The 24,180-nt window shown below is 35.4% G+C and overlaps 1 protein-coding gene across 5 annotated transcripts; it reads left to right on the top strand.

Moving 5' to 3' along the window:
* The first annotated feature begins 620 nt into the window (after positions 1-620).
* On the top strand, positions 621-24,094 carry LOC111497652 (myosin-16). 5 transcript variants are annotated; one of them, XM_023148503.1, is made up of 26 exons: positions 621-952; positions 1,482-1,610; positions 2,412-2,555; positions 2,653-2,798; positions 2,875-3,031; positions 4,083-4,141; positions 4,383-4,542; positions 4,628-4,777; positions 4,871-5,007; positions 5,094-5,240; positions 5,350-5,451; positions 5,749-5,806; positions 5,917-6,018; positions 8,282-8,319; positions 8,645-8,771; positions 9,373-9,543; positions 9,649-9,780; positions 9,860-9,969; positions 10,089-10,149; positions 11,281-11,458; positions 11,541-11,749; positions 11,850-11,939; positions 12,783-13,001; positions 16,426-16,565; positions 18,836-19,074; positions 23,662-24,093. In XM_023148503.1, exons 1-26 carry the CDS (start codon positions 950-952, stop codon positions 23,703-23,705), a joined length of 3,252 nt encoding a protein of 1,083 aa, XP_023004271.1. In that variant the 5' UTR covers positions 621-949; the 3' UTR covers positions 23,706-24,093. The 5 variants fall into 5 exon arrangements, with proteins under 5 accessions (XP_023004271.1, XP_023004272.1, XP_023004274.1 ...); XM_023148504.1 differs by lacking the exon at positions 5,350-5,451 and having other exon boundaries at positions 23,662-24,094; XM_023148506.1 differs by lacking the exon at positions 23,662-24,093 and having other exon boundaries at positions 18,826-18,904.
* The last annotated feature ends 86 nt before the right edge of the window (positions 24,095-24,180 follow it).

The following is a 24,180-nucleotide window of genomic DNA, read 5'->3' as shown; positions in this document are numbered from 1 at the left end:
CATACTTATAAATCGTACATATATATACACACATACATACATACACACATATATATACATACATACACAGACACACATATATATACATGCATATTTATAAATTTTACATATATATACACACATACACACCTACATATATATATATACATGCATATACAGACACACATATATATACATGCATACTTATAAATCATACACACACATATATATATACATGCATATATAATATATATATACACACGTACATATACATACATATATATATATACACACATACGGATAAGGAGGAGAGGAGAAGGGTGCTTGGACATTGAACCCAACCCGAAAACGAGTAGGAAATAACAGGAAGAGACTAGGAAAGATTTGGTCCAACTTAATATATATACATATGCAATGTATGTGTATATACACATACACATATATAGCATATCTATATATACATGCATACACACATGCAATGTGTGTGTATATATACATACAAATACAATATATCTATAATATATATATATATATATATATATATATATATATATATAACTTAGAAGTTTGTTTTTGTCCGTGTATGTGTATATATATATATTTCGAGGGAAGGGTCAGCTTATTAAATATAATTATTTTTTGTTCATGCGTTCGCGGGTTTGATCACTCTCTCTCCTCGGTCTCTGAACTGAGACGTTAGAGCAAAAATAGCCACATCAACTCCGCCCAAAAATGGCGGAACTGGAGTATTCAAGATTACCACCGCCACAAACCACGCAACACGAGGACAAAGCTCAAACACAGACACGAGAAAATCAAACTTCTGGCTTTACGCTTCAGTTTTTTTTTTTTTTTTTTGTTCCGAGCACTTCAAACTTCTGCGGGACAACTCTTGATCCTCTCATTGTATGCACAATCAAATGGTTACGTTCACATAGCCACGTTTTGATCATTCCTATCGGAAGTCAGAATGGTATGTAGATTAACGATTCGATTTTCAAGTCTTGAGCAATTCCACGTTGCAAACATTTTGACAGTTTCATGAAATTGACGGGAGATTTTCCAATGCTCTGTTATGTCTGCGTTCGCATAGTTTATTAGAATTGTAAAACCCTTATCTGATATGAAATCATTGATTTGACGGTCTATTGATAAAAAAGAAAGAAGTAATATGAGCAGAACTTCTTATTTCGTATTCCGTTTTTGTACGATGCTGTACCCTGGTATTGATTGAGAATGATAATTTTATGAGATTATGTTATGGTTATTGATAACTCTGTGTAGATCATTCAGATATTAAGAGATCGATTCAATTTTATGACGAATAAACCTCGAGATGTTCACATCCTTCTCGAGCTATAGAGCACTGCAAAAACATGTAGATATATTTTGAACTGTAATGTTAGACTGAAAAGCAATTTGTTGGATATTAAAAGCTTTATTTATCGAATATATGGTCGTGAATGTGAATGCATATTGAGATTATCTATAATTTCCTGCAGGACCAGTCGGCCAATATCGTTGTTGGTTCCCATATATGGGTGGGAGATTTAGAGTCCGTTTGGATTGATGGGGTCGTATTGAACATCACCGGGGAAGATGCTGAGATTCAAACTAGTGATGGAAGACAGGTAATCTATTTTTTTTTTAATAATAAATCAAACAAGAGTTGTATACGAAATTCAGTTACCAAGAGGTCTGCACAAAGAGAAACGAGATAAGGGTACAAAAACTATACTTGAACCTCAGTTGTGAAAAATTTAGAAAACGAGGAAATATATTCAGATTTTTTGGTGACTGAACTCCACAAAGAAGCCAAGAAGTGAATTCTATTACAATCTTACAATGTTTCAAGGTGTTGAAGGACATGAAAGGCACCATTATCTCTTCCAACATGACTGAAACGTGACATAAGTGTTGTTTTGGCTGGTTGTTTCATCAATATAATATATATATATATATTGAACTGGGTTGTTTCGCCTTTCTCTCCATGAAATTTTGGATGCTTCATGATTCTTCTGTTGTATGGGAACGATTGACCGTTGAGTATCGAGTCTACATATGCCCCTTTTCTATTATTTCTCTTTGTATGATAAGCTGAATTTTCATAAAAGAGGAAAAGATAGATTTTCTTCCTTGGACAGACTGATTCGATTTAACGGGTTTAAAAGCCTCTTCCTGGCGTTCTCTTTCCAAGTCTTTTAGTGATTTCTCATTCCATGGTATTTCTTTTAATTTGACATGCTTTTATTGTTCATTTGTAATTGTAGTCATGTTCTTATTTTTTTCACCTCTTTAAGGGGTTTGTATCATTTTGAGCATTAGTCTCTTTTCATAAAAGAGGAAAAGAGAGATACAGCATCAAATGTTTAAAACAACTCAATTTGTTTTGCATATGTTTGGCAAAATATTACTCAAGTTTATGTTGGCAGGTGGTTGTAAAACTGTCAAATCTATATCTAAGGGATGCAGAAGCTCCTGCTACTGGAATTGATGATATGACTAGAATGTCATATTTGAATGAGCCAGGGTTGCTGCATAATTTGGCTACCAGATATGGAATAAATGAAATCTATGTAAGATTATTATGTTTTTTGTGATACACCTGGTGAAAGAAACAAGATTCATTACACTCCAGTAGAGATCCAAATATAACTCTCTGACGTGATACAGACTTATACTGGAAATATTCTTATTGCCATCAATCCATTCCAAAGTATTGAAAAACTGTATGATGCCTGTGTGATGGAGCAGTACAAGGGAGCACCAATTGGGGAGCTGAAGCCTCATGTTTTTGCAATTGCTGATGTTGCATATAGGCGAGCTTCTTTTTGTTTTCATCCTAATTTTTTTCTTTCTCATGCAATGACATAGACTATCATAAACCTGTGGCAGGGCTATGATAAATTATGGGAAAAGCAACTCCATTCTAGTAAGTGGTGAAAGTGGGGCTGGTAAAACTGAAACCACCAAAATGCTTATGTGTTACCTTGCATTTTTGGGCGGCCATGCTGCATCTGAAGGACGGACTGTTGAACAACAAGTTTTAGAAGTATGTTGGCTACTGACTGTAGTATATCTAACCACTGTACACAACGTAATCAACATGTATCTTGTATAATATTATTCCAACACTTGTGGTGTCTCTAGGGTGCATTGGGTTACCAATTATGCATTGTTTGGTTCTTGCAGATTTCTATTTCTATTCTTCATGGAGAATTAACAAGATTAGAGGTGGATCTCTTTGGTATATATGTAGAATGCATGATTGATATTGGCTCCTACTAAAATTTGTGAAGACATTTAGAGGACACTTATGGCCATGTAGTTGATATGGAATCTTTGAGATATAAAGAACGAGGAATGCACATCAAAAATTTATATTGATATTGGTATATGCCTAATTTTATTTACTCAATTATCTTTTTTAGCGATCCAAGTGTATTATAGACCTTATGTAAATATGAGCATCAAATATTGTTTATCTGTGAAAGAAATTTTCAGAATTACTATATGTACAACATTGGGGAACAGTTTTTTGTCCTGATAAGAACTAGACTTTGTGTTTGAGAACATTAGAGAACAATTCAAATTCTCACATTATTTTATCATTATATAATTGACGAGTGTAGAGTACGAACCAACTTTGCATGTAGGTAGATCTCCATTGAAGAAAATGCAGAGCGCATCCCTAAAATTTTCTATTGGGGCAACAAGAATCTAATGGTAACCGATTGAATAAGTTCATGGAAGACAATGGTTTCAGATGCCTCTTTTCCTTTTTCATGAAGAGGGTTTTCTTACAATATTTTCATTTCTTCTCAAGAGGCTTGAGATTTGAACTTTATTTGTTATCAGTTTGTATTCCCTTATGAATCATTATATTCAATCAGCATCTGCTTTTGCCTCTTTTGGTTGATGTATAATCTATTTGAAGTCATGGTTAACTTCAGTCTTAAAAATGTCATGAAATGTTGAAACTTAAATCACCTTGCTTTTCCTCATGGTTCCCCTTGTTATCTGGTGACATCATCTCAAATTTGGTTGTATTTCTCTCAACCTCCTGAATCCTGTTTAAACATGTGTTTTTGAACATGATGCAGTCAAATCCAGTTCTTGAAGCTTTCGGCAATGCAAAAACAGTAAGAAACAACAATTCAAGGTAAAAACTTATCCTTATACTTAAGCTTTTGCAACATAGGGTTTTCTAAACATAATTGAATTGGCAATTACATAAACTAACTTTTTCTGGATGCCGTGCTACCATTTCCTCATGCATGTTTTCTGCTGATATTAGACCCTTCATTTATTCGTATGAACCTTTTCTTCTCCTGTTGAACTGTGAAATTTCAATACCTTGTTGCATGACTTGCCTATTGATCATTCATTGTATATTAGCACAGCCGTTTTGGGAAATTTGTTGAGATCCAATTTGACAAGAATGGAAGAATATCAGGAGCTGCCATCCGAACATATCTTCTTGAGAGATCACGGGTTTGCCAAATATCAGACCCTGAGCGCAACTATCATTGCTTTTATCTTCTCTGTGCAGCTCCACCTCAGGTGTGTATCCTTTTTTTCCTTTTCTTTGAAACATTTTCTTCTTGTCACCTAGTGTTCATCAGCGGATTTTTTTTTTCTTTTTCAGGAGAGAGAGAAATATAAGCTGGGAAATCCAAAATCATTTCACTATCTAAACCAATCAAATTGTTATGAACTGACTGGTGTGAATGATGCTCACGATTATCTTGCTACAAAGAGAGCCATGGATATTGTTGGAATATGTGAACAGGAGCAGGTGATATCTTACTCGAGATGCAACTATTCTTTGGCTATGTGTCAACCTACTGCTAAATGCCTTGTCTTCACCTTTCCTCACACTTTCTTTCAGGATGCAATTTTCAGAGTTGTGGCTGCAATTCTTCATCTTGGTAATATTGACTTTGCAAAAGGAGAAGAGTCCGATTCATCATTTGTAAAAGATGAAGAATCAAAATTTCACCTTGACATGACAGCAGAGCTTCTCATGTGTGACTGGAGCTTTGCTTTTATCACTTTGTATTTCTCTTAATAACCTATATTTTTTGTACTTTCTGATCTTATAAATATTTCAGGTGTGATCCCCAAGCATTAGAAGATGCTCTTTGCAAGCGCATGATGATTACACCAGAGGACGTTATCAAGAAAAGTCTTGATCCGCTTGGTGCAACAGTCAGCAGGGATGGATTAGCCAAGACAATATATTCTCGTTTGTTTGACTGGTAATATTGGTTATCCTAGCATTATCACGTGTGAATTCTGTTGTAGTTTGATGTTTTTTAATTACTCCATCAACAGGAATTATTAGTCCGTTGTTTTCAACTTATCCAGGTTGGTAGGTAAAATCAATGTTTCCATCGGGCAAGATCCTTGCTCTGAATATCTGATCGGTGTACTGGATATTTACGGTTTTGAGAGCTTTAAAAATAATAGGTGATCCCTCTCTTAACTCACTGGCTTTTTATGGAAGTTTGCATTTCTTAAAGAATACGTACACACACATACACATATAATGACTCAGGCGATGTTTGTAACAAGCCGAATGGGACACCCATGCTCACTAACGCATGCAAATCTATTTTCTGGAAATTGGTTCATTTAATCTGTTAGCTAGCTTTTTACTAATTGAGCAATCATAAAAATCTCTTAAAATTAGAGCAGTTGTTGATTTGGGTCTAGTTATTAATTGGTAAGTGTATGTTGACTGTGACTACCCTTCACTCTCTTTAGTTTTGAGCAATTCTGCATCAATTACACAAATGAAAAGCTGCAGCAACATTTCAACCAGGTATGAGGTCAGTCTCATATGAAAACTTTGTCTTTGATCGTTACCTTCTTCATTTTTAATTTTTTTTTTAATGTTTCCATGTCAAATATTGATATTATTATGTTATCCAGCACGTGTTCAAGATGGAGCAAGAAGAATATGTAAGAGAGGAAATTGATTGGAGCTACATAGAATTTGTTGATAATCAAGATGTCCTTGACCTCATTGAGAAGGTTCAATTTTTCTTCATAACTTTGCTACTGGATTTTAAAGGCCACTCAAAAACTTATGTAATTGCTTTCACCTCTTCTAAAGGAATACAGAAAGCACTTCTCACGTCTCACCTTATTTTCTATCTTGATATACATTACGGAAGGGTATCACTTGAAAGTTAGGTTAGGAAAGACTTATTCTAGGGGATAATGTGGTTGAACAAGTTGATAAGAGTTGGCAAGAATATGTCTTCAAGACAGGAAAAAAAAAAAAAAAAAGAAAAGAGACTTGGCAAGAGTAAATGCTAGTTTAATGGAGTATCGCTTTATTCTTGCAAGCTTTCCTACAATTTCTTTTTGAGATTCTTGTGAAGGTGGCTACTCAGAATGAAAAGCTTATGAAAAACTTTCTTTAGGAGGGAGTAGATTAGGCTGGTGACACCCATTTAGTTAATTGGGAGAGTTTGTAAATCATGTCTAGATGTGGATGGGGTACCCTTAACCTTGTTAAATGGAATATTACATTGCATTTAATGGGAGCAAGGTACAAATTTTAAAAAACTTTGTTGCACCCTATTATTCGTGTTCTGACCTTGTTGGAGAAAGACCCTAAGAAAACAGTATCTTTCTTAGGAAACAGCTTTTCGAATTTTTTGCATCAGCACTTATCAGCGATGTTATTCTATAAAAGAGCAGGAAGCAAGATCCTACCCCTAGTTTTTACCTTTTTAAAATCCATACTAACGAGCTTTCACCTTTTTAAAACTCAGGCAAATGGCTGAAAAGACTCCTTGAAGCAATAAGGACATATTGTCTCTTTCAATATATTCATTCATTAACATTCCTTCTGCGACAATGTCCTACCCCTATTTTTCTTCTGACTAGTAACTACAAATCGGAAATTGACAAGCACTGGAGCGTGTGTAAAGCATCTTTCTGAGGCCTCTCCCTCAACCGAGTATCTTCCTGGAAAAGAATATCCCTTTTTTCTTGCTTTAGTTCTAACCATCCAGGCATCCATTAACCTCTTGACAACTTTGGAGAATAGCTGGCTTGGGGCTTCTAGTCCATTTATGACCTCTCTCATATTATCCATCCAACCATCATGACGCTGGTTTGTTCGCTGCCTATGATTATTGGTGAATTGCCTGTAGAAAACCAAGCAGTAAATTGGGTAGATTATTTATTTCCCTGTATAATCGCCAACTTAAGCATAGTTCAACTCATTTTTTTCTTTCTTTTATTAGCTTAGGCTAATTGATGATTTATGTGATCTATGTTCGGAATCCTCCTTCCATAAGTTTTAATATTTTCTCACTCAATATAACATAGGTAAATACTGCTCACATACACAGCTTCAATACCTGTGATTAAAGACTCGGGGAAAGGTATATCCGGTCTTTTACTGAATAAAAGGCTCTATAAATTGCGAATGTGTCACTCACATGACCCTAACTGGATCCAATCATTGGTTGGGTTGGTTCTGTTGGTGTTGTAATGGGCTACACGCACACACATATATTTTAAAGAAACAATACCATGAATGTTAGTAAACAAGCCAACCCCAAACGTAAATTGCAATGGTAAAATAATCGCTCAAACATCCATCCCAAAGACTTCGAAATCTCCTTAAGAACTGAGAGGACATGTTTTTCATTGCAAGTGATTTAATTAAACATCATGGGCTAGCCGACTGGTCAATAAGGTAAGGTAGTTATCTCGTGAGATTAGTTGACTTAGACACTCACGAATATTAAAAAAAAAAAAGCATGCAATTTACTTTCTACACTCGTGAGATTAGTGGTCAATAAGGGTCATGGGAATGATAAAGAGTTTAGAGAAGGAATGAGTTCAATCCAGGGTGGCCACCTACCTTAGATTTAATATCCTACTTGTTTCCAATCCTACTTGTTTCATGGAAACCAAAACCAAATGTAGTAGGGTAAGGTAGTTATCTCGTGAGATTAGTTGACTTAGACACTCAAGAATATTAAAAAAAAAGGCATGCAATTTACTTTCTACACTATTTATTAATGATTATTAGATAAATAATCTTGTCCAATGTCTTTGGATAATGTTGAAATTATGAAGTTGGAGAATATTTTACTATTACTTGTTATACCTGAACATGTGTTTATTTCTTTATTGGAAGACTAATGACTTATTGTACAGGAATACAAATATTTCGATTGGTATCTTCCAAATTTGAACATGATTTACTAATTTAGCTTATCCTCTCTGTATCCCTCTCTGGCATGGCTTCTAATTCTTTGTGCCTTTGCAGAAACCAGGTGGAATCATTGCTCTTCTTGATGAAGCATGGTATGCTCATTCTTTTACTGTAACTAATTAACATTTTCTTCCCCCAGCCATAAACAAGTTGCACATTTGATCAGCACATAGAGTAGCTCTTCACGAATTCCAAATTTTGTTGTGCTCTAGAAATTTATCTGGCCAGACATAAGTTAAAGTCAAATCATCATTGTAATTTCCACGAGCAACCTTTTTCTTGGAAACTATTAGTATTTTCAAATGCTATTGAGTTGCTGTAGGCAGAAAAGAAATCTCTTGAAAATTTACTTGAATTTACTTGATTACAATTTTTTTACCCATTTGACCTAATTAATTTTATAATTTTTATGAACAGCATACTCCCAAAATCAAATCATGAATCATTTGCACAAAAGCTGTATCAAATCTTCAAAAATCATAAACGCTTCATCAAGCCAAAATTGGCTCGCTCAGAATTTGCGATTGTTCATTATGCAGGAGATGTGGGTTTGTCTTTCTTTTAAATTATGGTTAAATTACAAGTTTAAGAACATTTGTCTTTCTTTTAAATTATGGTTAAATTACAAGTTTAGTTCCTAAATTTCCATGATTAAGTCTAGTAAGTATCTCAATTTTAATAGGTTCCTAAATTGTTAATGTGTCCATTAAGTCCCTGAACTTTCAATTTTGTATCTAATAGTTCCCAAACCTCTTTGATATTTTCTAAAGTTCACGAACCTAATTTTGTGTCTGCTAGGACCTTGACCTTTAAGTTTGTGTCTAATAGGTTTGTGAAATTTAAAATATGCCTAAGACGAAAGGGACCTATTCAATATAAAATTAGAAATTTAAGAATCTATTATATACATTTAAAGTTTAAGGACTTGTTAGACACAAAGTTGAGAGTTTACAATCTCTTAGGCTCTTTTTAAAGTCTTCCGCCCTGCCTGCTCAGATGCGTCAATCCGCCTATCGGTACCCTTTTCGATAAGGATTTATCAGACAACTTTAAATGTTCATGGACTAAAATTGTAATTTAACCTAAAGTTATTTATTTAAATATAAGAAACTTAAAGGTCAATATACATACATGCACTTTTTCAGGTTCTATATCAGTCAGAACATTTTCTAGACAAAAATAAAGATTATGTTGTCCCTGAACATCAAGATTTGTTAAGTGCTTCAAAATGTTCTTTTGTTGCTGGTCTCTTCCCTCCTTTTCCTGAGGACATGGCCAAATCATCAAAGTTTTCTTCAATTGGCTCTCGTTTTAAGGTATTATATGTTATGAACTTGCATTGAATGATATTCTTCAAATGTCCCTCTGGACTGCACAAAGGAATTCTACAAAAGTTATGCTTGTTACCCATTTTTCTACAGTTACAGCTACAGCAGTTGATGGAAACATTAAATTCGACAGAACCCCATTATATAAGATGCGTGAAGCCCAATACTGTCCTGCAACCTGCCATATTTGAGAATGCGACTGTTATGCAACAATTACGTTCTGGTGTAAGTTTTGAAACACGTGTTTTTGTCCAACTGAAAATTAACATTAACTAATTTGCATTCGACACTGTCATTTGTGCAGGGTGTTCTGGAGGCAGTTAGAATCAAATGTGCAGGATACCCTACTCATAGAACATTTTCCGAATTTTTATCTCGATTTGGAGTTCTTGCACCCGAGGTATTGGAAGGGGAGTAAGTATTTTTCCTTTTTATACTTGGAAGTAGAATATAAATGGGTGTTGCATTCTGCAATCTGTGAAATATTTCCTTTTGGGGTATTTTAACATCTCCTTGCTAATGCTTATGAGCAGCTATGAAGAGAAGGTAGCATGCGGAAAGATTCTAGAGAAGATGGGACTTAAAGGTTATCTGGTAAATGTAGCTACGCTCTTTCCTTTTAAGTGTGTGAATGTCTGTTTGCTTGCTCTAAGTTTTATCTTGAGTCATCAAGGAATTGCCACTAATCTTTTACACGAGTAACATTAAGATATCAATGAGCAGAAATTCATAGTTACATAAATACTGTGGAATACCTTGGATCTGATATCAGCCTTCTACCAGCAGGATAAGAAGATTGGGAAATCATGAATAAAAGATAAGGTTCTTTTGATGGGCGATAACCATGTTTAAAATTTTGGCTATTCTGATTGTGAGGATGTTTGTAGATCTTGCAATTGTGTGTTATCTTCGTCAGAATGGCCACAGTATATTGTTTTTTTTCTAACCGAGCTTCAATAAAAGGTATTCTGCTATGAAAAACAGGTGCTATCTGAATTATCGAAGGTATTCTTGGTAAACAAGAACACTGAGGACCCCACCTGAAGCTATATATGAGAGAAAAAGTAATTTTCTGATGTATTATTGAGTGAGGAAATATAAATATTTATACAAGAGGGATCGTGATAGTAGATTCAAAAAATCAGCAATGAGCCTAATTCTAAGAAGGAAATTACAGCTATAAATATATAAGAAAATAATATCCCTATTTACAGCTTGATTTTCTGCCCCACCTAATGTAAAGTATATAAGAGGATACATGCGCATGTGATTATGTAACAATATCAAGTAAATAGATAAAAAAAAATATTTTGAGACCAGGAAAGAAAATCAACATTAGTAGACGAATAATGAAAAATATCCTTAAACACTGCTTTTAATACATGCTTTAACACTGGTTCAGTAAATGTATCAGAACAAATGCATCGAAGGAGTGACTCATAACTGTCTGATATATGGAAATTTTACATTTGATGGGTGCTTGTGGTTGAAAGTGTTAGGGACACTTTCTCTACCTTCGATAATTTTATGGAACTAACTCTCTTTTATGCTATTTCTTGGTGGAAATGTAAACACCATTTTTCTAATCAAGTTTATCTTCCTTGATTTCTAACTGGACATACTTTTTGTAATGCACCTTTAGGTGTTGGACATTTCTCTCTATTTTATTTCATTTATCAATGAAATTGTTTCCCATTTCAAAAAATTAATCACTTACTTTTGCAGATAGGGACATCAAAAATTTTCCTAAGAGGAAATCTGATGGCTGAACTAGATGCAAAAAGAACAAAAAGACATACTACCGCTGCCCTAGCTATACTGAAGCATATCCGAACTCGAATTGATCGTAAAAAGTACATAGCTAAGAAAAGAGGTTGCGTTCTTCTACAGTCATATTGGAGAGGTAACCCCCAACAAAATAATAATAATAAAATAAATAGAGTTCCAGAAATACTTAATGGTTCTTATTTCATTCTTCCATCTAGGCATTCGTGCTCGGGAATCGTATGAAATTAAGAGAAGAGAAGCAGCTGCCATCAAAATTCAAAAGACTATTCGTGGATACCTTGCCAGGAAACTCCATGTTAAAACAAGGATCTCTACTGTTGTTCTTCAGGCTGGTATACGAGCAAGGATTGCTCGCTGTGAATACAGACATAGGAGGAGGCAGGTTAAGGCTGCAATAGTTATTCAAGTAAGTTCATGGATGTTTAACCAATTGGTTCAATGCTTCATTGCGTTTATCATTGCCATGCCATTTCTTAAGTAATCTTTTTTTTTTTTTTCAAGTCCAGTCATATTGGCGTCGGTATAGATGCGCTTCAGAGTATAAGATGATTAGAAAACAATCTACCAATGACGAAGGTCTTATGAAGCAAAGGATGGTAGGTAGCATTTTCCCTATAGGTATAATAACTGTCCTCTTTTCACTGTGGATATTTTTTAACAAGTCGAGAATTGCTCTTTTGCTTACTTTTTCAGTTAACAACTATTTCATAACCAGCAGTGTACTGTTTTTTTAAAATAATGTTTAACTTGTATAAAGGTAATATTATTGACTTTTTAGTAACTAAATTATTCATTTTATAGCAAATTTGAAAAACAATTTTTTATCTTAGGATTTTATCTTTTCATAATAAATCAACTACGAACTATATATTTTGTTTAAAAATTTTCAATTAATAAATAAAACAAGAGAGAAATCTATTTAGATTTTAGATAAATTTACTGTGGACTTTAAGGAAAACTAAATATCTATTTTCCAAGAGCTTCAAACAAGGTTTTTTTTTTTAAAAAAATAAAAATAAAAAAACAATTACTATGTTATTTTTTATATTTATATTTCATTTTCTTTTAAATCTGTAGAAAAGTAGAAGTCGATGACAAATATGTTATGCGGCTCAATAGGCAGGACAGGCATTTTAATGATAAAGAAGCTAGTCTGGACTTTAAAGAGAGTTATGAGGGGCTTGATGAAAAATAGAAATTTCTACCCTTTTAGAATAGCGTAGATTTGTGATTATGACTGAGGAACTTTGAATTCATTCCAGCTTGGAGTGTCAAACAAATTTGTTGAACTGAAAAGGTTCAGAACAACATTGGCTTTCTTGTTGTAGTTTCCAACTTGATGGAGGATATTGTGTTTCTGTGGTAAAACACAGACGAACTAGTAAATCTATTTTAGAAGTACCTTTCTATTTACACGCTAATTCTAATGATGATTACAGACTAACTTGGAAGAAACAGAGGAGGATCTGGTCGTGCCTTGTTCGTTGCTCAATAGCAGTACAGACTCCATTGATGAAACAATTGAAATGATTGCCAAGGAAAGCCATGTCTATCCGAAAGAAGTAGAAGAAGCATACTTTATTATTAAAGAGCCCACAAGTCCGGTTAAAGATACCGAACAAGTAGGGGCTCTCATAGCAGAAGTGGCTAACCTAAAGGTAACTCTAAATCAATCAACTTTGATTGGTATTGTATTTTTTCTATTCTTCCTGTCTGTGTTTTTAGGATCTTCATTTTTGTTCTTCTATGACATCTTGGGCAAGTATATATGCTAGAAGGATAACGAGGATTAAATATCATGTTAGACATGTAGGTTAGCTAAATAGGTTGGTTGGTTAGACTTGAACTTCCGAAAACTAAATTTTCCAGCTAAAGGGAGACCAACGGTTGTAAATAGAGGAAGAATAACAAATTGTTATAATGGGCTTGATTTGAGTTGAAGTAATGTGTTGCTGTCAACATCTTGCATTATGTCAGAATCAATATAGGCAGAGCAGTCGTTGACTCCTGGGATGCAAGAGAATGAAATGGTAGTAGATGAAGGATTAATTTCGAGAAAGATGGATTAGTATACAAGTGCTGTCGTGGAAATTTATTTGTGTAATGCACGTAATGTCATATAGTTTGTGAAAGAACACAAATGCCATATTTGAAATATATTTCTTTCTATTAGATTATTGCAATAGAAGGGTTTAATGAGATTGCATCTACACATGCAATGGAACTATATTTTATATTCATATAATTGAGATGGTACCCGCTCTTTTGAGTGGACTCCAACTTGTGGGTTGAAAGACCAGTAAAAATCTGCAGACTGCTATGGCTTTGGGCTTCCAATTTTTCCTGTTTGTAAAGTTCTCTGTTCGGGGATGGATCAAATATATATTTTTGGAGGATTAGTGGCTGGGTGCTAAGTCCGTTCATGAGTTATTCATGTTAAGTGTAAGAAGAGGTTGCCCTTGGTTGCATCTATGTTGATTTCATTCAAGTTTCCTCGCGCTTTCTTTGAGTTTTTGTCCTCTTGACTGACCATGAGTTTTGGGAGGTGGTGGGCCTTCTTTCTATTATTTCAAATAAAAGGGTTTTTTTATGTAGACGGGATGTTTGGGTTTGGGAGCCTAATCCTGTAGAGAGTTTCTCTCATCATTCGTTCTTTCTCATCATTTGTTCCTTTTTTTCCATCTTGGGGGCCTTAGTTTTTTTTTTTTCCGCGCCTTAGATTTTTTCCGCTCCTTGCTAAGTAAGTTTTACGTGGGAGATTGAACACTCGTGATTTTATCCGGTGTGACACTCTACCTTGGTTTTATGAGTGCAGTGGTATATTTGCAGATAGTTGGAGGTAGATCTAGATCATGGGATAGGTAGAGTATTTACTCCTTTAAAATCAATATTCTAGTTTGTTTGGCATTGTCGTGGTGCGTGTAGGGACAATCACTCTATGTTTGGGATTTCAGGATAAGATCTTCTATCCTGGGGGCCTCCGTTTTTTCCACTCCTTGGATGGTTAAAATCTCTGAGAAAGTGAAATTCTCTTCTTAATAAGTTTGACGTGGAAAAGTGAACCCTCAGGATTTTATCCAATGTGACATTCTACCTTGGTTTTGTGAGTGCAATGGTGTGTCCTTTGCAGATAGTTGGAGGTGAATCTAGATCATTTTTTGTCGGGTAGCTAGTTTATTTACTCCCTTTAAAATAAATAGTCTAGTTTCTTTGGGATTGTCACGGTGTGTGTAGGGACAGTCACTCTATGTTTGGAATTTGAATTTAAGGATAAGATGAGTTTTTTCTCATCCTTTGTTGTTCTTCTTCTATCTTGGGGGCCTCAGTTTTTCCCACTCCTTGGATGGTTAAAATCTCTGAGAAAGTTAAATTCTCTACTTGGTATATTTTACGTGGAAAAGTGAAACCTCAGGATTTTATCTAGTGTGACATTCTACCTTGGTTTTGTGAGTGCAGTGGTGTGTCCTTTGCAGATAGTTGGAGGTGAATCTAGATCATTTTTTGTGGGGTACCTAGTTTACTTACTCCCTTTAAAATCAATATTTTAGTTTGTTTGGGATTATCATGGTGCGTGTAGGGATAGTCACTTTATGTTTGGGATTTCATGATAAGATGAGTTCTTTCTCATCCTTTGTTCCTCTTCTTCTATCTTGGGGGCCTCAGTTTTTTCCGCTTCTTGGATGGTTAAAATCTCTGAGATAGTGAAATTCTCTGATTAGTAAGTTTTACGTGGAAAAGTGAACCCTCAGGATTTATCCAGTGTGACATTCTACCTTAGGTTTGTGAGTGCAGTAGTGTTTCCTTTGCAGATAGTTGGAGGTGGATCTAGATCATTTTTTATGGGGTAGCTAGTTTACTTACTCCCTTTAAAATCAATATTCTAGTTTGTTTGGCTTTGTCGTGGTGCGTGTAGGGACAATCACTCTATGTTTGGGATTTCAGGATAAAATGAGTTCTTTCTCATCCTTTATTCCTTCTGTCTTGGGACCTCAGTTTTTTCCGCTCCTTGGATGGTTAAAGTCTCTGAGAAAGTGAAATTCTCTGCTTAGTAAGTTTTACGTGGAAAGGTGAACCTTCAAGATTTTATCCGGTATGACATTCTACCTTGGTTTTGTGAGTGCAGTGGTGTGTCCTTTGCAGATAGTTGGAGGTGGATCTAGTTCATTTCTTGTGGGGTAGCTAGTTTACTTACTCTCTTTAAAATTGATATTCTAGTTTGTTTGGGATTGTCGTGGTGCGTATAGACAGTCACTCTATGTTTGGGATTTCAGGATAAGATGAGTTCTTTCTCATCCTTTGTTCCTCTTCTTCTATCTTGGGGGCCTCAGTTTTTTCCACTCTTTGGATCATTAAAATCTCGTGAGTGAAACTCGCTTAGTAAATTTTATGTGGAAAAATGAATCATCGAGATTTTATCCAGTGTAACATTCTACCTTGGTTTTGAGAGTGCAGCGGTGTCCTTTACTTCATCGTTGGAGGTGAATCTAAATCATTTTTTTGTGGGGTAGCTAGTTTACTCACTCCCTTTAAAATCAATATTCTAGTTTGTTTGGGATTGTCTTGGTGAGTGTAGGGACAATCACTCTATGTTTGGGATTTCTGGATAAGTTGAGTATTGTGGCAAGCCTGATGTTTTACTATCTTGTGGAGAGTGTGGCTTGAGATGAATTGTAGGATTTTTAGAGTGGTGGAAAGATCTTTGGAGGAGGTGTGGGAGGTTGTGAGATTTAACGTGTCTTTATGGGCGTTTGTTAATTGAAATTTTTGGACTTAGAAACTATGTTTGTTTTTTTTTTTTTTTTTGAGTCATTTCCTATAGCTGAGAACTTCTTTTGTGGGCTTGTTTTGTTACCCTTCTACACTATATGTGTGTGTATATTTATGTATATAGTTTCAAAGCTGGAAGGGTAAAGTTCCACGTCTCTTTTGTATTATTTGCTTTTAATATGAAAGGAAATATTGCTAACTTTTTTCATTCAGTTATTATGAAGAATATCTTCTTTTTTTATTAGAATTTTTAGTTTCCTCTTTTCTCGAGTTTCAAAAGGACTGAAAGTTGACAGAACACATTTACGTGAACAGGCACTGTTGCAGGCTGAAAGACAAAGAGCTAATGAAAGTGAAAGGAAGTGTGTTGCAGCACAGAAATTAAGTGAGGAAGGACGTCAAAAACTAAAAGAAAACGAAAGGAAGGTGCAGCAACTTCAAGATTGCATAAGCAGGTATTACTAACATTCTGCCTCTTAAAAGTATATGATATTTTCACCCCGATACTGAATTTAGCGTGGAAAATGGTGGTAATAGCATATCATTTTGTCGATCAAAGCATGTACGGTAAATTTTGCTTAAAAATTGGAAGGTTGATTTTCTATCCGATCACACATGACTGAACATTTCCTCCTACCTGGGAATTTTCCAACCAACATTTATAGAAGACATTTCTAAAATTTGGAAATATTTCTCTCTCATATTCCTATTAATGGTTTTCATATTATTCTTTTTCTCTTCCAGTTTATAATTTAGAACTGTGTTATTGGTTTCACATTGATAGAATTGAGTAGGAGCTCAAATTCGAAGATGACTACCAGATCCTCGACTTCCAGTAGTTAGAATTAGCCTGCACGTCACAGATTGTTTTTACAGCCCTAGCCTAGTGTTTAGAAAAATGAATTTTTCAGTTAGGAATTATTGCAGTGTTTTTTTCCTTTTCTTCTTCTTCCTTCGTTTTTTTTATACGAACTGAATTTTCATTGAGAGAAACGAAAGAATATATAAAGCATTAAAAAAAATCCCAACTAAAAGGGTGTTCAAAATCTAACTACAAAAAAGAACTCTAATCCAATAGACTAAAACCTAACTCATAATTATAAATAGGTCATGTAACCAATGCCTATAAGGAGGTATTAAACCTTATAACCTCCCAAACCTTCGCACATGATCTCTTCGCTTCTCTAAAGATACTCTGTTGTTCCTCTCCATCCAAATTTCCCATAAAATAAACAATGAAGTTGGAATGCTGCAAAACTTTGTCCTTCCTTTAGATAGGGAGAACTCAGAACTCAGAAGCCCCTCTATCATTGAGAAACAATCTCTACTCTGGCCAACTTAAACCAAATGGCTCATCCTCTGACTCCAATAGGGTTGAGAAAATTAGCAACTCCACAGCATAGGGTCGAGGGCCTCCTCCTGCTGCCTACAAAGAATGCACCATTGCGAGTACAACATGAGGGAAGAGTATCTTTTAACACGATCCAAGGTATTAGAATCTTCCGCGTAACACCATTTGATCTTCTATGAGATTTTGACCTTCTAAACAGAGGAGAAAATAGATGCAGCTTAGGGTGGAGATGGGGTAGACAAAATGGGTAAAAAAGAGATGTAGGAGAAACCCCTAGATGGATCGAGGGTCCAAGTCCTAGCGTCCCTTTTCCCTAGGTACACTTAGAGGTCATGAAAGAGGGAAAGAAGAACCACCCTTCTGTTGCTTCCCTATCAAAACTAGGGCAACACAAGCCTAAGGAAATTGAAGAAAAGGGATTTGAGGAAGGTAATACCAAGACCAGAAAATGCCATCTCTTATTTGAGAGATGGTATAATTGTGAAAACAACATACAAAGGGGCTTATCATCCACCCATCGCTTGAAATCCACTCAGATGCGCGTAGACCATACTTACTCACAATAACTCTATACCACAAAGCATTAGACTATGAATTAGAACCTTCCCCCTCTTTGGCCCTTTCCCACAAGATATTTATCATCGTTCTCGTAATAACTTTGCTCACTGAGATAGGAATTCTTCAATGATAAGAAATAACTAGGAGTCCTACTATTAATCAAAATTGACTCGATAAGTTGTTATGGAAGTGTATGATATTGAGAATCAGCTTCAGCAATTATAAAAGTCTTCCACAGAAAGTAACTAATAACCTATGGGATACAGATTCTTTCTCTTTTCTTCGTAAATTATACACCTATTACCATTCGAGAGTAAGCAGATGGAACCATGGATAATGATGTTGTGTAAGACTTTGATAGTTCCCTCAAGGCGTATGCAAGGAAGAGGGGTATAACCGGTAGAAGGATTGAGAGCCACTGTTACAAGAGTGGGGCCCAGTTAGTTAGCAAATCGTCAGAGGAATATATTTTGTAAATATAAGCAAGAGAGAGCAAGGGAGGACATCTTTTCTGGAATCTGATAAGAAAAATGAGGAATTTACCTTAAAAAGAAGCATAAAATATCATGTCCCCCAACTTATCCTCTTGTGGTCCTCATGAAGTATGGGCGCAGAATTCATCCATTCGATGAGATAAATAAGCAAATTGTGCTACCATGCTGCTAAATGTAGTGGATTACAATTGCGAGGAATACAATCGCAGATCTTGGAAAAGTTAAAGGGAGATGCTGATTTAACTGACACTGTACAGCTACAACATCTAATATTTACTTGCTCTTTATTTTGATAATATCAATCTGATCTAGTGTGTGACAGGATGGTACATTGCATGGCAAATCAAATCTCGGAGATGAAAATGATCATGAGTTCTAACTCAGGTGCATCTAGTTCGATCCCAAACGAGGTTCTGACGGAGCCTACATCTAGTTGCTCTGATTCATCATCAGAAGACTTCACCTTTCCTGTCCCGACTTCATCTACCCCAGCTTTCTCTTCATTCGGTACCAACAATTTTCAGCTGATTGTGCAGGATATTTCAGCTGCAGAAATTCCAGGTACTTCTGATTTACAACGATAGAATATTTCGGTACCAATTAATCCAGACAAGTATCTATTTGTATTGAGTTGCAATAACTTGTCTAAATGCATATATTTGAGAAGGAATCTTATCTTCTAGATGTTGACGTTTTTTATTTCTTCCTTCAAGTTGCTGTTGTGTGTATAGCCACACTCAGTCATATAGATCTATCGAATAGTCCAACCATAATTGGTATGTGTTGAAGAAAGTCTAAGGAATATTGGTGTAATTCTATTGAATAAAAGAGTTAGTTAACTTTCCTATTTTTCTATATTGTTAACTATTTTTTAGGGACTTGGTTAGTTTTTCTCTATTATTTATAATATCTATGTACTTCACTTGTGAAATAAGAAAAAAGAGTGAGATGCCTTAGCTTGCAAGCATAGTAACAGAGCCTCTATTCTGAAAATTTTGATTAGAACTAAATCCTAACTAATCTATGAAACTTTCATAGCTACCGATCATTCACCATGACCAAGTTTCATTTGGAGTCTTCGTAGCTTTCGTGACTGAAGTTTATTTAGATCGTGAAGAAGGGAAAAAGAAAAACTCAGCAAATCCGACCCAATGACCATTTATAGGATCTGTCTCACATTGTTCCGGTCCCTGTTACCGACCACTTATGGTTTCATATCGTCGCTGTTGCCGTCAGCACTTATAGGATCCATCTCGCATCCAGACCCAACAAGCAAGTATTTGCACGCAAGGACCATAGATCTGGCCCACGGACAATTCGGCTACGGGACTTGTTCAGAAACTCATCGATAGCTTCCCTCGGCTCACTTGCTTCCAAACAATTTCCCATTCGGCTCTCATCCCACTTGCTTTCAAATCTATTTCCGTTTGATAAAGGCAAATCTGTTTCCATTTGATAAGGCTTCAGAAACTGTTTTCATTTCCCATTCAGCCCATTTCCCACTCAAAAGCTTCAGAAACCATTTCCCGTTTCCCATTCGGCCTATTAGGCACGGGTGTATCATAAACCATTCAGAAGCCCACTTGGACAGATTAAGGCCCAATTTCCCACTTGGCCCACTTGGACAGAAGCTTCAATCAGGGGAAACAATTTGAACATCACAGATTAAGACCCATGGGGGTATTTCAATCTTCAGACAATTTGGAAATCACCGATGGTGTTTCAATCACAGACGAAACAATCCAGCTTCAATTACAAACTAAGACCCACTTGGTCCTTTTGGACAGATGCTTTCTTTGCCTAAGATCATGATCATGTAAGAAGAATCAAAATTCTCGAGGAAGTTCCTACAACCCAAAAGAATTGTAACATTCAACCTATTTGATTGTTATGCTGACTAAGCGAAAAATCTTTCTCAAATGGTTTCAGAGTGTGTGGACATACCTTAAGGGAAAGAGAAAACTTTGACACCTTATTGGACTCGGACCAGCGAAGAAGACGGATCTAGGATTTACTGCATGGGACGATGAAGACTTCATGATGATATCATGGCTCTAGGTTTCTATAAAGTCGTCCATTGGTGGTACATGTATGTTTTCATTCATCGCATTTACTCCAAAGCTCTAGATGTTGCTCATTTTTATGAAATCAAGGTAATGACTGAAGCCATCAAGCAAGAAGAAAAAAGTGTCACAGAACATGCCAATGTCTTGCAAACATTGTGCAAACATTCGAGATTAAATTGCACTGCAGATGTTGTAATTCAGAAGAAATTTATTGAAATAGATCGTGCTTATGATTTTTTAGTAGGTCTCAACAACGAGTTTGACCAAGTCCGTGTACAAATCATTGAAAAAGAGGAAATGCTGTCCCTAGAAGAAACAATTTTCCTTGTTCGAACAAAAGTGAGCAAACGGAGCCTGATGCCTAACAAACAACCCAGTTTAATGAATCAGCCTTTGATGGAAAGAAAGAAAGAAACGACGGAAGAGACAACCATTGGAATAGTAACAAAGACAATTTATAGTGTACAAATTGCAAGAAACTACAACACACGAAGGAGAGTTGTTGGGAGTTGAACGGAAAACCACCCAACTGTGAAATAGAAAAATTGGGGAGGCTCACATAACCATGGTTGGAGAAACAAGGGAGAAATGTCAAAAGCACGAGCGTACATCGCAATCATGGAGACCGGTGGATTCAATAATGGAGTGATTGAATGTGTTATTGGACTCCTTCAACAAACCACCAAGTTTAGTGTTTTGACAATCTTAGGTAAGTCTTGATTCACCTTTTGTATAAGTCCTTTGGAGATAAGTTAGGTTAACTCTTGGATTATAGATTTGGGTACAACTGATCATACGACCCCTTACTCCCAATGTTTTAAAACATATAAACCATGCTCGAGTCATCGAAAAGTTGCATTGGAAAATGGAACCAATGTCACCATTGCAGGAATAGGAGATGTATTCATCTCTTAGACCCTTACACTAAAACACATTCTACATGTCCCAAAACTAACCAATAGTCTCATTTCTATACAAAAGTTTATCCATGACTGCCACTTCAGTGTTACTTTCTCCTCATCATATTGTATTTTTTAGATTAAGTCTCACAATTGATTGAAGAGATACTTTGAGAAACCGTTGAACCCTAGGGCACACTAAATAACTAGCACATAGGACCAATTATTGAGTCCTATTCTACTACCAATCCCAATCATGGTTCCTCTTATATTACTACAGAGTCATAGAGTCACTGGTCGAAATATCCATTCCACCTTTATCAGATCCATGGTTCTCTCATGTATATGCTAAAAGGAAAATCATTTTAGAACGGATACAAGTCAAAACATCTGATTTGACTCAAAATGAAGATGGAACACATGTACCAATAGATGATAGACCCATAGCTCTCCAAAATCCTACTAGAGAATGCACAAAACGACCCTTATACCTCATATCAAATTATATCTATCTTGAAAGAATATCCTTATCACAGAAGAGTTTTATTGTGAGTCTTAATTTAATTGTTATACCTAATGCTATAGAAAAGAACAACATGTGGAAGAAGTTTTGGATTCACCAAAAGGAAAAAATATAATTGGGTGTAGGTGGCTTTTGATTAGTAAAGTTTAAGGCTCGTGGATTATTCGAAATGTACAAAGCAAGGTTAGTAGCTAAACGATATACTCAAACTTACAATGTTAATTACCAGAAGACGTTTGCCCTGGTTGCAAAACATCGTGAGAATATTGTTATCATTGGTTGCCAACTTAAATTGACAACTCTCTTAGGATCCACATAAAAAAGTAAGAGAGTCAAAAGAAGAACTTGTATTATACAGAGAGATGTACCACCAAAGGCTAGTGGGGGAGACTTATATATTTAGCTCACACTTGACCGGACACAGCTACTCAGTTAATGTAATTAGTCAATTTATGCCTGATCCATGGGAACCTCAGACAATATATAGTGTTACATTACTTAATGAACTTCAAGAAAAGGAATGTTGTCCAAATGAAATAGTTCCTTGCATTGGAAGCTTACATTTACCTTGAATATGTTGGATCAAAAGTGGACAAAAGATCTACTATGAGGTATTGTACTTTTCTCAGAGGTAATTTGGTAACATGGAGGAGTGCTGAATCAGAATCTTAAACCATTGCACAAGGGCTATGTGAGCTCTTATGGTTGAAGATAATACTTGATGACTTACCGATTAAGAGAGAAGGTTCGATAAAGTTGTAATATGACAACAAATCAACCATCAATGTTGTTCATAATCGTATCCAGCATGATAGGACAAAGCATGTTGAAATCTATCAACATTTTATTAACAGCGAAGCTAAAAAAGAGGATAGTATGCATGAGGTATGTACCTCACGGCTTCAACTAGTAGATGTGCTAGCAAAATGATTCCACAACCCAACGTTTCTAAAATGCTTTCTTCAACATTCCTCGTAAAGCCGAGGAATAGATGTCATCCATTTCTAACTTGGGTACAAACTTTAGGGGATTAGTTAGTTTTTCTTTAATTATAAAATATCTCTGTACTTCTCTAATGAAAATAAGAAAATGAGAGCAAGGTACCTTAGCTTGCAACCGTATGATATATTATCTATTTTTCTTCTACCTTTTAAATTGATATTATTACTCAGTAGAACCATAAATGAAAAAGATTCATATTCAAAAATAATGCAAAAAACAAAAAGAAACAGATGGACAAATATAGTATTCTGATTCAAATAAATGTCTTGCAATGAAAAGCCAAACTAGAACTTGGATAGATCACACCATCGAGAAGCCTTGAGCCTAGCTGATTCAAGACCAAACAAAATAATTCGCTTGTTTTCAAATATCATCCAATTTCGTTCAAATAATACTTCTGAAATTAAAGCTATAGAACTAGCTTGTTCGTTGTTGATAGCAGTTAATTTTTTTGATTGATCAAACTCCTAGCAGAGTATTCACTTTTCTGATTGAAATGGTGAGAAATGATACCGACATATTGAACACTTCTCTAAATCTCTATAATGTTTGGTACTGGAAGTACTTAACTCTTGCTCTGTTCTTGGCTCTCGAAAAAGTTACTGTGTTTAGGATCGAAGTTTTTTGCAACAGTGCTCCATTTACTTTTTTTTTGCAGGATCTGGCGGTGACAGGGAAGGGGGATTCTCTGACTACTTCTAATGCAACCTCCTCCTGTACATTTCTTCTTTCCTCCAAATATAATTTCTATATTATAACTCCAAGTATAAGTAGGAACAGTTGTCATAGAATTCCTATGTTTTCAAATGCATTTTTAGCTTTTAGCACCTACATTCAACATTCAAATGATTGAAGATAGTACATAACTTGACTGCAGAGGTTCAAATACACCATCGTATATGCACATTTGAATGCTTAGATCATTCTAATAAGGCCCTTTTGGTCAAATGTGCACATTTAAATGTTTTAGCTTAGAACCCTTTTGGCCTTTCAGTTACTTTTTTCTATCATATATATACAAATGTATATGCACATTTGAATGCTTAGATCTCCTGAAACACTCTGCTAGTATTCTATATTTTCTATACGTACATAATTTTGTTGTACTAAAATTGTCAATAGTAATGAATAATTTTGAGTGTAAGTTCTTGCAATGGAGTAAATTTTAGTGACTCAT

This window comes from Cucurbita maxima, unplaced genomic scaffold, assembly GCF_002738345.1.
Source record: "Cucurbita maxima cultivar Rimu unplaced genomic scaffold, Cmax_1.0 Cma_Scf00024, whole genome shotgun sequence".
Classification (NCBI taxonomy): domain Eukaryota; kingdom Viridiplantae; phylum Streptophyta; class Magnoliopsida; order Cucurbitales; family Cucurbitaceae; genus Cucurbita; species Cucurbita maxima.
Note: the sequence above shows the minus strand (reverse complement) of the source record. Positions and strands in the feature narration are given on the sequence as shown.

Excerpts from the sequence above, each read along its gene's own strand:
- LOC111497652 (XM_023148503.1), top strand. Across the intron at positions 2,556-2,652 it reads ATGGAATAAATGAAATCTAT|ACTTATACTGGAAATATTCT; the intron begins GTAAGATTATTA and ends GACGTGATACAG. Across the intron at positions 5,807-5,916 it reads TGCAGCAACATTTCAACCAG|CACGTGTTCAAGATGGAGCA; the intron begins GTATGAGGTCAG and ends TATGTTATCCAG.